The sequence below is a fragment of the Pogoniulus pusillus genome, chromosome 19 (assembly GCF_015220805.1).
Source record: "Pogoniulus pusillus isolate bPogPus1 chromosome 19, bPogPus1.pri, whole genome shotgun sequence".
In the NCBI taxonomy this organism is placed as follows: Eukaryota; Metazoa; Chordata; class Aves; order Piciformes; family Lybiidae; genus Pogoniulus; species Pogoniulus pusillus.
The window spans coordinates 15,233,651-15,249,586 of record NC_087282.1 but is presented as its reverse complement, the minus strand read 5'-3'; the positions used below and the strand labels follow the sequence as shown (position 1 = coordinate 15,249,586).

Sequence of the window (15,936 nt, the reverse complement as noted above, 5' to 3'; positions counted from 1 at the left end):
ATGGTTTGAAAGCTTCTTCCCTTCACTACCCTATTAACATATTTTCTCTACATTTTTCTTAAGTTCACACCTCACACACTTTCAAGTCACTGCAAAAACCCAAGTACCATCCGTAGGAGGAGTTTTCACAGGCAGTTCCCAGTTTAAGTCAAAACTTAAAAATTCATTACTGCTCCTCCTTTGCAAAAATGATCATATAAAGCTTGTGAGAAGAGAGCTGTTAAAAACTGTTTCAGATGGAAAAAGGTAATAAACATTTGTAAATAGCGAGCAGTGGATTTGCATTACACCTACTCCCCTAGTGAAAGTCCAAAGCATATTCATTTCAGAAGTATGCCAGAAATAAAGCTTTTGGCACCAAGGGCTTACTGCAGACCACCTGAGCTATGCCCACAAGACCAAGAATCACCACACTTCAGCCCTATCCATTAATAGTCAGTATGTTCTATGGAAAATGCAAAACAGGATCCTAGCAATCTCACTTCCCAGCTGAATCCACACTTCACAAATGCTGCAGTTCATGTAGAAGGTATTTACAAAGACAGTTTAATTTCACAGATAATGCTCCCACTCTTCAACCTCTTCACACATGTACACCCCCTTTGATGATAGTATAAAACCTTGCAAGAAGTGCCAAGGCTGAAAGACTACAGGCTACTTTTACGGAAAAGTCTGAAGACCACTGTAAATTCTTAATTTTCCAGGCTTGCTTTCCGTCAATTTTTTTTGCTTCTGCAGGCTATGTTCTTCCAGTTCAGCTACACCCTGCTTTGTGGGTAGCTTTAATCATCAAAGTACAACACAATGATTCACCCTCCTATTGTTTTGATGTGTTCATTCACAGAAAATGTTTGACTAATAGAAGGAGGACCCTCAGAACTTTAAAATGGTCCTGCCTCTCTTTGAAAAAGTCATGCAACTACTCATTGCGTCAGTGAATCTATTTAGCTCTGCTACAGTAACGACATGAATTCACATATGCATTTCTGAAGAACTGACTTGCCAGCTTAAGAATTCTAGAGCACATTTAATGTAAAAGCAAAGTATTAAGAATAACAGATCCATCACTCCTTTTATAACTGTATCATTTTCTAAGGAAACACTTTTTGCTTTAAGATTCCATTTTAGAGCTGATATCATTTGATGTCCACAGAGAGCTAGCCTTACTACTTGGGAAGACAGAACCATCAGGAACCTAAAGTAGTATCTTTAATGATTTAAACAAAGGGATAAGGAACGTCAGGAGGTGATTTGAAAACTGATGAAATGTACATGCAGCTAAAGTACACGTGGTAACTAAAAAAAGTTGGGGAAAGATAAAGCACTGACTTGTCACTAATTCAGAACTTTAAAATTACACTACTATCAAAGACCAAAAAGGTGTGAAGAGTATTCTCCATTTTGCCAACATTTAACTTGTAGAGATTTTATGAAGCACAGGAACATTTATAAGTTCATTCCTTGATTAAATGTACTTCTACTTTCCTCTCCTCTGCTCCTCACATCAAAAGTAACCCCTCCTAACAGTGCTATAAATTAATTTATGCAGCTGAATTTCAGCTTACTCTGTGCAAACATTTTATCCCAAACTCCAGAAAACTGCAGGTCTTGATCTCTCTGCCAGCCAAAGAAAATGCTAAAGAAACAGTTAATGTTGCTGTTTCCATCCTCTTTCCCCTTCAGTGGAAATAGAAAAATGACAAATATGCAAAATCAAACGAAAAGGAAATATGACTCTCCTATCTCACAGAAAGCTTGATGTACTGCTTTTTCTAGCTAGGTCCTGATTAGTTCAGGTACAACACCTAGATGAAGTTTAGATTTTACCTGTGCTGTACATCACACAGAAGTCTTGCTAAATGCTTGTGTCAAGGATGGAATCATTTGTTCCTATTAGTAATGGGAAAAACAAGGAGCATTAGGTGCAACGCTCTTAAACAGATTAATGCAATGGAGACTCCTAGGTAACAGGCATTGGCACGTTCTCACTGCTCATGAGAGAGGCATCAGAATAAGCACTATAGGATTAATGCCAGGAGTCATACTGGCAAGCCTCCCTGGACTATGAAGGCATAAACGAGAGCTAAAAAGGTAGGTGAGCTTAAAAGCACGTTGAGGCAAGGGCTGGAGGCTGTACAAAGTGCAGTAGGTTCCACCCAAGCAGGGAAACAAGAGCAGGGGGTGGATAAGGCAAGCTCAGAACACAGTTGCTATTGACGGCTCGGTGAACTGAAGCAAACCAGCCCAATTTGGTTCACAGTGTTGAATCTCTCAGTATTAAGGTAACAAAGTGAGCAGAGACTATACAAACTGGATGGTGCTGGTTTAGTAGCCCAGTGAGATTGACACAACCAAGGCTAATCAAAATCCTGCAGAAACAACAAGGGAAGCTAGCACAGACTGTAGCAGTCTCTACAGCTTTATATCTGTTTGGGTAAAAATAAATCTGCGGGCCAGCAAAGTCACTTCTGACCAGTAAGAACTGTTAAAAAAGTGCCTCAAAAAAAGCCAGAAGCAGATCCACAGAACAGCTCCTTTGTATTTATTAATTCTATTTCCTCAGACCCAAGAGGAGAGGAAGCCATTCTGAAAATAAGAGATTACTTTGAACACAAGTGATAGGGTTAATGTCAACATCTTCTGAAAAGCAGAAAGTTAAATACAGTTACTGGGACTGCAGCAGCACAACTACCATATATAAATCACACAAGGGAAGTTGTATAGAAAAAACAAGTGCAGGTTAAACTGCAGGAAATGTGTGCAAAAAGCACAGGAACAACTTATTTGCTTTCTTCAAATATATTTATTGCCTAAAGCTCCAAATTCCATTTTTGCAAGGAATAGGTAATGAGAATTGCATGATTCCACTCTAACTGCTCAAGCTCAGTTAGGCCTTATAGCCTTCTGAGGAGAGTGAGCTTTCTTGGTCTATAGTCTATTGGGTTTTTTTAAAATAAATAAGAAAATGAAGTTCATAATGTCCATGATCAATCTCTCTTCCCACTGACTTCTTCCTCCAATAATACTTAATAATGCAATCACTACTAAGACCGTTTCATAGGTACCATTTAACAAAGAGCTCAGCCTAGAAGTGCCTAGCATCTCTGAAATATGTTCCTGTTTACACAGCACTGCTTAATAGAGAATCATCACCTTTGCAGTGTTTTGTAACTCTCCCTTCCAGGTTAATGTTGAAAGATGTTTAAAAAACAAGTGGATAAGTTTTTGGTACGTAATTAAAAGTGTCTGACAAGAGACTGGTTGGATGTCTAATCTTACTGCTTCAGTCAGGATTCCATTTTCTGCAAGCGGATAATGCAGAGAATTTGTAAGAACAAACATCTTTTGCCTCAGTTTTGCTGTCTTCACAAAACACTGCAGCTTCCTATATATCAAAATATTTGGCTGATTAAGCACCAAGAGCCAGCAGTACTTTGATAACCTTGCCTAGACAGATGCAGTGTCTCTGGGGATATGGGAGAATGAGAATTTCTCTTTACTCTGTACATGTCAGGCAGTTACCAGCTCTCCTTCTGGATCAGTTCTATGCCTACAAATTAAGCATAGCTACCATGTAAAAACTAAACAGGAAAGAGAGAGTTGTGAAGTTTGGGACTTACAAGCCAGACATTTTACTTAAATCTTTTAGCACTCTGTAGCATTCTCATGATATTTGCGAGCATCAGCATGTTATTGTTATTACCTTCAGTGCAAGAGCTATGAAGGAGTAAGATATCACATCCTTACTCATGTAGAGAGTGTCACTACTATGAGGACAACTCAAGAGCAGAGATGCTCCACCATAAAATGTCCTGCCTACTTTAGGGACACCAGCATGACTTACTAATAATGGTTCTTAAATCAGAGGAACATTGTGGCTGGCAGTAAAGCTGGCATGTCCAGAAAGGGAAATAAAATGCTTCTTCAGGTCACAGAATGCCTCTCATACCTATGTGAAAGGCAGCCACAACCTGAAATGGATAACGATGTCAAAAAAAAGTCTCTTCAGAATGCAACCACTGCACTACTTCATTTCATAGCTGCTGTGACCTAACACCGTATCTGAGTGCCAAATAAAATGGCACAGTTTACGGTCAATTATCTTTAGCACCCAGAAAACAATAAACAAACAAGTATTTGTTCAGACAGAAGAAAAAGGGACATGCAACTTCAAATGAAAATTTCCTGTAAGATCCAACATGCCTTGACAAAGGCTAGGCAATTAGCACTGTTAGGAATTGTCTGCTGCTTGCATTTTTCTAAATTATTTCTCATTAGTTTTCTACAGGACCAGGGAAATTTTTCATTATTTTCTATAGACATATCTGACTTTTGCAGAATGACCATTCCCAATGCAGCACATCAATCTTCACCAACCCCATCGTTCTACAGCCATGCATTCCTACAGATTAGAAGTTGCAGTACACTGAGATTTACAAGATCAGGTTTGCAATTTACATTATTTCTTAAATTCTCCTTGCAGACTCCTTCCTTAGACAAAAACTTTATTACAGATGTTACTTATTTCCCAATAAAGCTCACTGCTATGTAAAGACACAGGTGTGAAAGTCAAGCTACAGGACTGCATACTTAAAAGAGTGATAAAAATGGCAAAAGCCACTTCTGAAATAGCTTTTAGTGGCTTAGATCACCATTTGCAAAGATTGTGGAAAGTGGAATGATGAGAGCTGTGACTCTGAATTTCAATATCCATAGTTATAGAGCTATTTTTTCTCTCTGTCAGAGCTCTGGTGCAAAATTTATTTTTGGCATAAGGCCACCAAAAACAATGAGCTTGGTTCAATTATGCTGGTTCAGAATTTATTAAAAGATATTATTAAACATTTGTATCATAGCTATAAAAAGAACATTACAGAAAAACCTGGAATACAGCAAGAGAAGTGATAAATAATATCACTTGGGCAGGCTTGCTGTAAACTAGCAGAGATTCAGTTACCAAAATAGAGCAGACTGTTCAGAACTGGTTTTGGCAGGTACATTTTATTTGTCTTGCTTGGATACTACAGATGCTCTGCTGAACAAGACACTAAGCACTAGAAAAGGAGATTATCTCTAGTTAATCTGCACATCTATTGCCACTCACCCACTCCCTCCCCAAGAAAACCAACGAGATTAGAAAGATCTGCAATAATACATTAAGTCCAGACTCATGACAGCTAACTGAACTCTAGATGAAAGCTCAGCTGCTTCAAGAGAACATGCGGGACTAAAAGCCCTTACAGTAAGTCCTGACAGTAGTTCCTTTGGATATTGCAACAAGATCAGCACATATTTCAGGCGTGCTCAGATAGCTGAACAACAACAGAAGAGAAAGAAATGAGGAGGTACCATCTCACCTGTACAGCAGGTATGCTCTCAAGTGGGCACAGAAGGACTGCTGAGAGGACTACGATGAGGCACAGCTGAGAACTTTGTGAAGACAGAAGAATCTCAAATTTCATTGCTAGAGGCTATCTCTAGACTTTATAACCATTTTAATCTCCTGCACCACCCCACCTTTTTAAGAGGGCACCCTGGAAAAATCAGCAAAACTGATTATCTTCTTCTAAGAACTGCATTTTGCCTTGTAGCCTGGAGAAGCCTCAGGGGTGGACAACAACTAGCTGATGTAAACATCTGCCTCTCTAGCACAATCTTTTGCCTTATTTCCCCTAGCTCTGGATCAGCTTCTGTCATTTGTCATAGAGTGTAACTAGTACCTTGAAGATAGCACTATGTTGTTGGTTCATGCTTGCACAGCGTATTGTGCTGACACTCCTAGTTCATTATTAATGCAAATCATTGATAATAGAAAATTGAAAACATGAGGCACAGCTCCTGGAGTCACTTCATCTGAAAGCTGTTGGGGGAAACATTCCCAGCAATTGGTCTACAAAGGAGGTAACAATTCCTCTGCAAAGTAACCCCAGGTGTATGAGCCGACATCAACATTTTCCACATTTGGCTCAAGAAAACATAGATTACATCAAAAGACTGACTTTGTACTGCTGTTTTTAAAAGATCACCAATTACATCCAGGGAAAATAATTACAAGACAAGAAATTAATTCTGACACACTGTAAAATCCTATTCTTACAGAGGAAGGGATGACTACATCTTGTAATTGAGACTTCCAAGTCAAAGCCATCTCTGATACAACTTTGAGACATTAGCCTGACATGCCAGCCACTGCCTATCACCCATGTCTGTAGTAACACTACTGAAGAACTCGGTAAAATATTTTAGCATGTTTCTTTTACAACAGGTAAACTACTGAAATGCAATTATTTGAAGGAAGGAGAAGATGCACAAAGTTATAATTCACATAATTTTCAGCAAGAGCTTTTAACAGTCAACTGTTGCTGTGAAGAGTCTAAAAGTTATAATTAATTATACGACTAAAGTTTTAACTTTATTTTATCACATTGTTCTTCACTATGCTCCCTTACTTCAAATAATATAGTAGAGGACCACTAAACGTTTCAGAGATGTTGTTCCTAAAAAAGCTCTGCTTACTGCAAAACCAATTTCCACCACTAGTATTTACTCTTAACAGCTTACTCTCCATGCTGCAAGGTGTCAGGGTGTGCTTTCAATTCAGCAATACCAGAAAGTCCATCAAAGCTGACAAAAACAGTTGTATCATTTTCCTGTTGAGCATGTTTGACAGCATTTTTAATAAGAATAATTAAATGCATTATAAAGCACTAAAATGAAGTATTTTACAGATCTATTTCCGATTCTTCTTCATACTTTCACCACAGATTTTGCTTGTATTCTAAGCCTAAAGAAGACTGGCAAGAAAACCTAGGAACGGCAGGTAAGTATTAATCATACCCACTGCAACAGACCTAAATTGACAAAGTCCCTTTATCAGCCATAAAACATGTTGAAGGGATAAAAAAAAAAATCTGTTTAAGAGATGTGCCTTTGGAGGGATATGAAGCAAAAATGGGAGCAAACAAATAACTAAGAATCCACTGTCAGTTACATCTGCATCCAGCCGGAATAATTTCATTGATGTATTGCACGAGTTTATAAAAGTGACTACAAAGTGCAGTATAAGTGTTCCAAAAAGGCTTGAAAATACTTACTTTATAGAAGTCACCGCCACACAGACTCCACTGCAGCAAGTATAGTTCTTGGGTTTGTTAAAGAAAATTGTCTAATCTTTTAATCTCTGAGGAGATTAGAGTTTGCAACCACCACCTGATCAGGCTAATGAAATTCTACTAGTGCAATTGATCATAAAAAGTGCAAAGAAGAACCAAGCCTTTCACACATGAGAAGTATAAAACTCTCTGCTATTAAAAGCTTTTCAAAAGATTTCTTCCCACTTGCACAGGAAAGGTCTAAATTCTTAAGATTTTAATCAACAGAGTAGAAAATCAGTAGAAAAGCACTGGCTGACAAACCAAGAACCCATGTTGTAACTGGCTTTGTTAGAAGTCTGTTGGAAGTTGTATTAAAATAAACATGCTTAAAACATGTTATACTAACTACTCCCATTAATTCCTTTTTGCTTATGTGCTTTATGAAATCCAGACCACAAAGATTATTGTACCATCTCAATTTACATCACAATATAGCAAAGAGACTTTTTTTGACTGCTGACTGTACACCAATTTAGGCTACAGATTTTCCAAAGGGCTCTTTTACTCACTATAGTCACGTGAACAACTATTTCAGCACCTCAGTTGAATAAAATCTATTACAACAGTCAAAAGAAAAAGAACATTTTAAAACCCGGTGAACCCTTACCAATCTGTGTAAACATTAATACGGAACAGCAAAATAATTAAAAAAAAGTCATCAAAATGTCAGATTGATGGATCATAAAATCATTGCTCCGTATGCCAACTTGGAATTTAAAACACATTTATTAATTCATAGTCGTGAACCTCGATATGGCACTTCACAGCTTAATCCTTTCACTTCTCACCTCACTTTGGCTTGTGAGATGTTCTGGGTTGAATCCCATGCGAGATAGAATCTAATAGGTCAGCTTGTGAGAGAAGGGTTTGAGAGGAGACTACAAAGGAAAGGCTGCAAGGAGAGATGATGCTCATCCCTTCAGACGCAAAACGCTGTTTCACTGAATAGCTCCACACCAGCAAACTCTGCAAAAACTAACCAACGCCGAAAAGACGAAAGGCACAGAGGAGCTCTGGAAGCACAGGTGTAGCACAACTAAAGAAAATCCCTTTATCTTCCCGAGGAGGGGAGGAGGTCTCTGTTTCCTGGTCGAAGGATGTCCAAACCCCAAGAGGTTTGTCTGAGCACCTCCACCTCCGGGGGTCATAGTCGCGGCCGGGACCTACACACTTACCCCACTCGCCAGCTCTGAGCCCAGGCAGAGGAGCAGTAGTAGCAGCACCCTGCGGGCAGAGAAAACGGAGAGTCACCGCCAGCGGGCCGGGGCTGGGGAGCACCACAGGGAGGGGGCCGCCGCGCCCCGGCACTCACCCTGCGCACCCCGCGGCCGGTGGGGCAGGGGCTCGGGCACGGCCCATGCTTCAGGCAGCAACAGGGACTCCGCGCCGCCGAAGAGGGGCCGGCGCAGTCACTCGAAGTAGGTGGGCAGGCCCCCTGCGCAGTCACCGCTCACCTCCGCGATTCCTTCCCCTGCCACAACGGAGGACCGAGGGTGCCTCACCCGGGCTGGCCTCGGGGTCGGTCACCGCGCTCCCCGACGCTGCCCTGAGGCGCGCCAGCCCACTCACGGCGCCCGCTGCTTTCCCCTGCCTGCAGCGGGTGCGCGCCGGGCTAGAGCGTGCCCGGGCAGAAAGTTTGCGCGGTTCTTCACAGCGACGTCGCACCTGATCGGAACGGGGCGGGGCGGCACGGAGCCGGGCGAACCGCGGCGGGCACCCCTCGCCACCCACCCCTCCTGAGGTACGACCCGGCACTAGCAGCGCCTCACTCCTTTTTGCCCTCACACACCAAAGTGCTTCCGCTGCAAAAAATAGTCCGAGGTCTAGCGGCTGCCCACCCAGTGGAGGTGCGGGGCGGGGAGAAGTAGGCTCCCGCCCTTCGAGCTGACAAAACCCCGGCGCCCTAAGGGGAAGGGAGGCGACAGAGAATTACAGCCCCCCTTAGGAAAGGCTGGTAACGCTCTCTGCTCCCTTCAAACACCACTTACGCACCCTCTGCCGCCTGCCACCCGCCCGCCGATGGTGCGGATGAATACTGTGGGCAAGTAGTCCCGGGAGGACTTGAGCCGGGTGAAGCGGGCAAGTGCGGCAGTGGGGTTGGTTGAGACATCGGGGCAGCCGGCAGGAGCCGCTTGGAGGGAGCCGCGCTGCCCCGCTGGGCTATGCCCGCGTTGCAGGGTTAGCCCCGGAGCCGGCGAGATGGAGCCGCAGTGGCGGAGTTGCAGCCTGGCTGCCGGCTGCCTGGTGCTGCTGCTGGGGTGCTGGGGGCCGAAGGAGGCGGTGGCGGCGGTGAGTGCTGAGCGCCCTCCTTGTTCTCTTCAGGCGCTGCCCACTGCCACTGTCGCTGCCGGGCGCGGCGGCAGCAGCGCAGAGCCTCGGGGCGACCTTTTGATCCCCTTTAAAACTGGGCTGGCTGAGGGCGGGCTTCCTGGGGGCCACGCTGGGACTGAAGGGGCCGCAGCGGGCCGCGGCCCCTGACAGAAGTCAGGCGGGCGGAGGCCAGCCGTGCGCGCGAGCGGCTCTGGCCGCGCTGCCCTCAGGTGCCGGCGGCTCCCGGGTGGTCCCGCTCCGGGCAGAGCCTGCCTCGCACCCGCTCTCCTCGGAGCTACCGGCGTCGGGACTGCGCCTTGCTGTGCCCCTCTGTCGCTGACATGTTTGGGTTCGCCGGCGGCTGCGAGGAGGCAGGAGGGAGCGTGACTGCGAGAAACCCGGGCGAGCTTTGTGTGTGCTCTGAACCCGCTGTTCCTCCAGGACAAAGGAGGAGAAATCTCCCCCCACTTTCCTCCCAAAGGACCTGCATGAGGAGGTGTCTGAGCTCTTGCCAGGGAGCCTTCACCTGCATCTGTAAGTCGCACCTGGATGTAGCAGGGAGCGGAGGCTTGCGGGCATGGTTTGCCGGAGCACGGTGTCTCACATTGCCTTGGGTTTCCTGAGAGTTGTCGCTCTGCTCGCTTAAACCCGAGCTGAGATGCTGGCCGAGGTGGCAGGAGCGTGCACTGCCACAGAGGGTGCACAGTAGGTGGCCTGGGGAAGAGTTTTTGTTTTCTCCCTTTGGAAAATGGATGTGATCCCAGCTTCCATGGGGCTTCACCTTTCAGTTTCCCGAGCAGTGAAATTGACTAAAGGGCTCATAGTTTAATATGAGTTAGCTTCAGATTTTTACAATTCCTTTCTCTGTTAGCTTTCTAATTATGCTTGGAACTGAAAATGAACATTAAGTTTTGCTTAGGATTGCTCTCTCCTCTCTCCCTCCCCTCCGGTTTCGTAGTTAGAGCTGACAAAATCTTACTTGTCTTGAACTCTCCTTTGAAGTGCATTCCTTCACAGTGAAACTTCATAAGACCTTTCATCTGCCTTTCCAAAAAGCAAAGACCAGCTGTAACATACTCTTTTCTACTCCTTCTCCTTACCATGCCCAGGTGTGTACTCAAGTGTAAGTGATAGTGGTGTGCCACCACCATTACTTACTGATCTAGAGACTTACTTGTCTCCATGCCTGTAATCCTAGTTCTGCTGCACCATGAAGTGCCACCTTGCCCCAAGATACTCGCATAACCCTCACCCCCAATGAAAGATCTACTTAATCCTATCTGTAGGACTTCACTGTTTCAGTAGATGGGGGTTGAAAATAGGGAGATTTGTGTGCATGAATGTGGTCCCTTCAGGAAAGCACCCAAGCAGAGTTCCTTGTGTGCAGTTGGTGAGTGTCCAGGAAAGGGACTGTGCTGGGCTGATCATGTAGGCAGCCCTCTGCCTTGGGAGACATAAAGAAGGGAGAAAAGATAATAGTGTCATTCCTGGTTTGTCATAGAGTCTCTCCTTTAGAATGATTGCCCCTGGGGATTTACTGCCCAGAGTGAGATAAGGGTAACTGAAGGCCCAAAGAGTAGTGGGGATTGGGGAAAGAGAGAGACTTCTACTCTAACCTACCCCAGTCCCACTGACACTGTCATAAGGGCCTAAGAGTTTGTCACTACTTTGGTGTTTGGATGTCCTTAAATCTCTCATGATGGTAATACTAAGTGGTGCTGATAATATTCTTTTTCCTCTCATTTTCAGAAGGGATTGTATTAACACTGTAACACTGTCTTTTCTGTGCATTTTTTTTTGGGGCCTTGTATTAGAATCCTCCCCCTTTGCTAACAGGATTAATTTGGAGGGATGAGATCCAGTTATTCTGGTGTCCTTATTAAAACAATATCTGAAATTTGTTATTTAACCTTGTGATATACATTTCAAATGTAAGTCATATCTTATTTGCTGTATATTTTTCAAGAGGTATGTATGGCTAAGTGAAAAGCTAAAAGGTGAGAGAGTCATCTGCTAACACTGGCATCATAAAGAAATCCCAGTAACTCATAAAGAAAGTAATTGTCAAAACTTCAGGCTCAAGGGTGAATTTGATCAGATTTTATTGATGGGTTTCCATAGTCTTTCATGTGAGTTTGAGTGGTTAATGCTATACACTCCTGTGCAGACTCGATGTTGAATTAAATACGTAGCTACTGAAAAACAGTGCAAAGATAGCTGGGAGTCTGAGGTTGACTTTTATTTCAGAGAGGGAGAATGAATGAAATGAGAGATGGTGTCATCACGATGTGAAGAGATTTCAGGTTCTGCTGTAAAAAATAGTGCTTGTTTGTTGTATGCATACTATGAATGTGTGTTACGGAACAGTATTCTCACTGAAGTGCTCTGGTTGTTTTACCATAGATCTGCATACATATATGAGCCAATGAGTTCCTCCTAGAAGCAGATTTTTTTTTTCCCCCTTCGTCTCCTGGCAGGTTTGCACTTGCATTGTGTTACTGAAAAGCAATTACAGGTATTGAGTGTGAAACCTAATTAAATGACATAGATGGACTAGATTCTTGAGTTGTGCTTATCTATGAAACTCCAAGTTAGTGACTGTCTGTTGGTTTACATTGAAAAAAGTTTCCCTTGTAGCTGAAGCTCAAGCTTTTAGAGTGGAAATAGACTGTTATACTAAAAGATGTTTAAAATTAAGTACTCTCTTCCATGTGTTTCTTTGCTTTCCATTAAAACTACAGTTTGACTGAAAGTGTAGGGATGCAAACAGTTGTTCAAATATGGTGAGACAGACTGGCAAGATGGGTATTGTTTTATGCTTGGGTAACTTCCTTGCGTGACACATTAAGTTCAGTTGAGATTCTTTTTTTTATGTTTGTTTTCAGATATTGCCATGTATGTGAATATGTACTACCATATCACTGATTACAATGTATTTGACTAATATGGTTAATTTGTAAATTATAGTCATCCATTTCTCTTGCCCTCAACATTTTATTACAGTAGTGGTGGCTGTTATCATTATTTTCCATTTCATAACTGATTGTGCCTCTTTCTAGTTACAAAAGCCAGATCTATAGAAGCAGAAAGAAATGGATACTGGCTTTCAGGATTCAAAAAGCATTTCATCCTGAAATTCCGTGAATGTGTCTTGATTAGTCATGCACAAGACTCTTGCAGTTTCATAACATCAAGGCTAAAGCCTTCTTGCTTGTAACTTGTCACTTGTCATATGCTTTACTTCTGACCTTTCATGAAGTGATGTAGTAAAAGTTGTATTTTAGGGTGAGCTCTGGCACATACTAAAATGCAAATCAGGGTGAAACCCAGTGTTAGAGCCATTTGGACCATAACAGGTTTTTTTTAAACTATGCACACAAAATCATTAGGTATCTTAGTGTGATGGAAATGGACTAATAGTTAATTGGAAACTCCTAGGCTTAATTTTTTCTGGTCATAAATGAATTGATCTGTTCATTGAAAGGAATTACCTGACTCATTCAGTCTTATTTAAAGTAGAAAGGGAAACAATAAGACCAAGTCTTTATTTAATAGCAAATTTACACAATGATTTTTTTTCTGATGTAGATAAGCAATTAAACTTACTGTAATGCAGTCAGTTGCTGTTGGTTTTAATAGAACATGTGGAAACTTTTCTATATTACAAAACAACTGAAATCAGTAAGAACATCCCAACTAATCTAATGCACATATTTTTTCTGTCTGGATCAAAGTGCACTAAGGCATCTGTTCCTCACAGAGTGAAGATGCATTATGCCTCTCTGCCTTTCATTCCCTTAGATGCAAATACTTCTTCCTTCTCTAACTTTGTTGCTTGTGTAAACTCTGCTGATATCTAGATATCTTACGTGGTGATTACTCACGCACTCTAGTAATAGTATTATGTAAGTATAGTGAATGGAAAGCAGCCTCTGCCTGATGGTGGTAGCAAACATGTTGCTTTGAATGAATGAAGACACTCTGCTTATCTGTTTCATAAGGCTGTGTGGACTCAGTATTTGAAACCACTTTTAATTTCTTGCAATGTTCAGTGTTTGACTATCTGATGCTGACTCTCTGCTCTTAGTCATCTCTTCTCAAGAATACCTGAATGAAAATTCAATCTAAATATCTAGTGCTAGCATGACTTTAAAGATCCTTAAAGCATCTTTTACCCTTCTGTACAAGGTGAGCAATGCTATTAAACCTGATTAAATACCACTGGTACAGTGGAACTTCTGAAAAAAGGAATGTGCTGAGCATCCTGGTTATGAAATTGCTAAGAATGTGGCATGTGAAGGAAAAGCTTTAATGTAATGTGAAATAATCAGCACAATTAAACATAATTGAGCTGGAGAGGAAAGAGAAAGTTATAAAAAATAATTCTAACAGTATTTTTAAAAACTGCTTCACAGTTGTTTCAAGTCTTTCTTGCAGAGCTTAACCCTTACTTGGAGAACCCATGAGGAGGAGGAGGAAGTGAAAACTAGAGGATGTGATCTTAATTTTAGGAGAGATGGATATTGGATAATTAGACAATTGTAAAGATATGTAACAAATGATCATTTTAGATTTGTTAATGCTCCTTCTAAAAGGACTTAACCTGTGAGTTATTAAAAGACTGATATTATGCACCTCTCACTTAGGAGGCTCTGCATCCTTATTGCCATAGTCTGAGTGAGAGGCTCAACTAAAACGCCTTCCAAGGTCCCTTACAGTCTGAATTATCCTGTAAGTCTAAAATTGAGTAAAGTTGTACTTCTAGGTGTACTTAAAGACAGCTTAAGTATCCTGTAGTCAAACATTTATCATAATTGTATAGTTCAGTTGTGAGTTAAGTTCATGTTTACTTAAATGCTTTTTTAGTTCAACTAGCCAAGAAGTTATCTCTCAAGCTGTCAGCACAACAGCATTCAGAATTTGAGTTTTGGGGGCTGTCTCATGCAGTGTGTTTGTATGCGTAGTATTCTGCTACAATATAACAAAAGAAAAGTAAATTCTAATAGTAACGTTGCCAGTGAGGTAGTTTTCTCTTGAAATGTGCGTTAGAAGTTGCAGAGAGGGTAATTCTAAAGCTACGGATGTCATCTGACTTGCAGGCCATAGCCTTCAAGACATAGTTATTGTAGCTCTGTTGTTGAATTTCTGTCCCCTCCTCCAGTTTGAAGGGGAAGGAAAACAGTTTAGTCTCATCTGTATTCTGTTTCTTTTACCTAATCTCTACAAAGAATTAATGTCAGAGTTGAATTTCAGTCTCTTCTCTGGCTCTGTTGAAGACATCTGTGTGCAATTTATTTAAACTAGAACCACAAGTGAAGTAACTTATCTACAAAATTGTCTTTTGAGGCATATAGCTAGGCCTGCAAAACTTGCCTGCTGCAGTCTAATAGGACCCCACTGTATGCTAGATAAGCTCTGCTACTGCAGTTCTGCTGAAACCCCTGCTTTGCCTCCTCTTAACTTTCCCTGAGATAAGCAAAGCTCCATTCACTTTCCTGGCTGAAAACAGGCTAGTCAGTATTTTTGCCGGTGTCTGTTGGGACTTTCTGCTGCAATGTATTAAACATGTTAGAAAGTGTCTATTTTTAGGACTGACCTTCATTGTTATCAAGGTGGGTCTTAGTTGTAAACCACACTGTTAACTTAGAGAAAGATGTTTTTGCTGTACTGTTCCTAGGGAACTGGGATGCTGTCAGAAACCTGACTTGCAATCCTTAGTTGCAACTGAAGTATGTACTAGGCACTGTTTCTCTAGAAGGAACTGTGAGTATTAAGGAAATCCTTAGTTTGTGTCAAAATGCCTCACTTGGTATTGAACTGAGTCTTTCATTTCTTTCCACCTGTTTCTCTACTGTAATAATAGTCTCTAACATTTTTTGTTGGTTTTGGAGATGAATTATGGTAGATACAATCATCTTACTGGCCATAGTAGAAGAACTTAGGCTCTCGGGTCTGTTTGGGTCATCTTGTGTGAGGTTGAGGTAAGACTCTGCTGATAGCTTCACGGACTTACTCGAGAGCCAAGACAAGTAATTAGCAAAGCTATGATGGAATATCTTCATTTAAAAGCCTGAGACTGTGAAGCAGTTTGTGAAAAGAGTAAAGCTTGATTTAGGCCTTTCAGCTCAGAGTTCTAAAAACTACTACTGTGAGTGATGTTAATTATAATAGATTTTAGTACTTTTACATAGAACATTAAACAGAGCTGTGCAAGTTTCCTAGCTTAGTTTTCAATTTGACTAACTGCCTTTTCATGTAGTTACTGGGCTAGTTAATGTGCTAAACATAAAATTTGGCTTTATTTGGCAGCCAGAGTGCTGAAGTGAAGCAACTTGCCAGTGTTTGTTCTGAGAAAGTCAAAGCTTGCAGACTATTAACACTGTGTTGTGGTTTTTTTCACTTTTGACAGGCTCCTACTTCTTAGACGTTCAAGTACCACTGCAGATTGTCGGCATTAGTGGAAGGGCAGTAG

At 41.8% G+C, this 15,936-nt stretch overlaps 2 protein-coding genes across 2 annotated transcripts in view; one reads left to right on the top strand and one right to left on the bottom strand.

Annotated features, from left to right (window-relative positions):
• The window catches only part of COL4A6 (collagen type IV alpha 6 chain), a 124,239-nt gene extending 115,167 nt beyond the window's left edge, over positions 1-9,072 (bottom strand). The window contains exons 1-2 of the mRNA XM_064159436.1: positions 8,467-9,072; positions 8,330-8,378 (exon numbers count right to left, since the gene is read on the bottom strand). Of these exons, the coding sequence (XP_064015506.1) occupies positions 8,330-8,378; positions 8,467-8,513 (96 nt within the window). The 5' untranslated portion in view covers positions 8,514-9,072. The remainder of the gene's footprint in view (positions 1-8,329; positions 8,379-8,466) is intronic.
• The window catches only part of COL4A5 (collagen type IV alpha 5 chain), a 78,955-nt gene continuing 71,730 nt past the window's right edge, over positions 8,712-15,936 (top strand). The window contains exon 1 of the mRNA XM_064159439.1: positions 8,712-9,443. Within this exon, the coding sequence (XP_064015509.1) occupies positions 9,354-9,443 (90 nt within the window). The 5' untranslated portion in view covers positions 8,712-9,353. The remainder of the gene's footprint in view (positions 9,444-15,936) is intronic.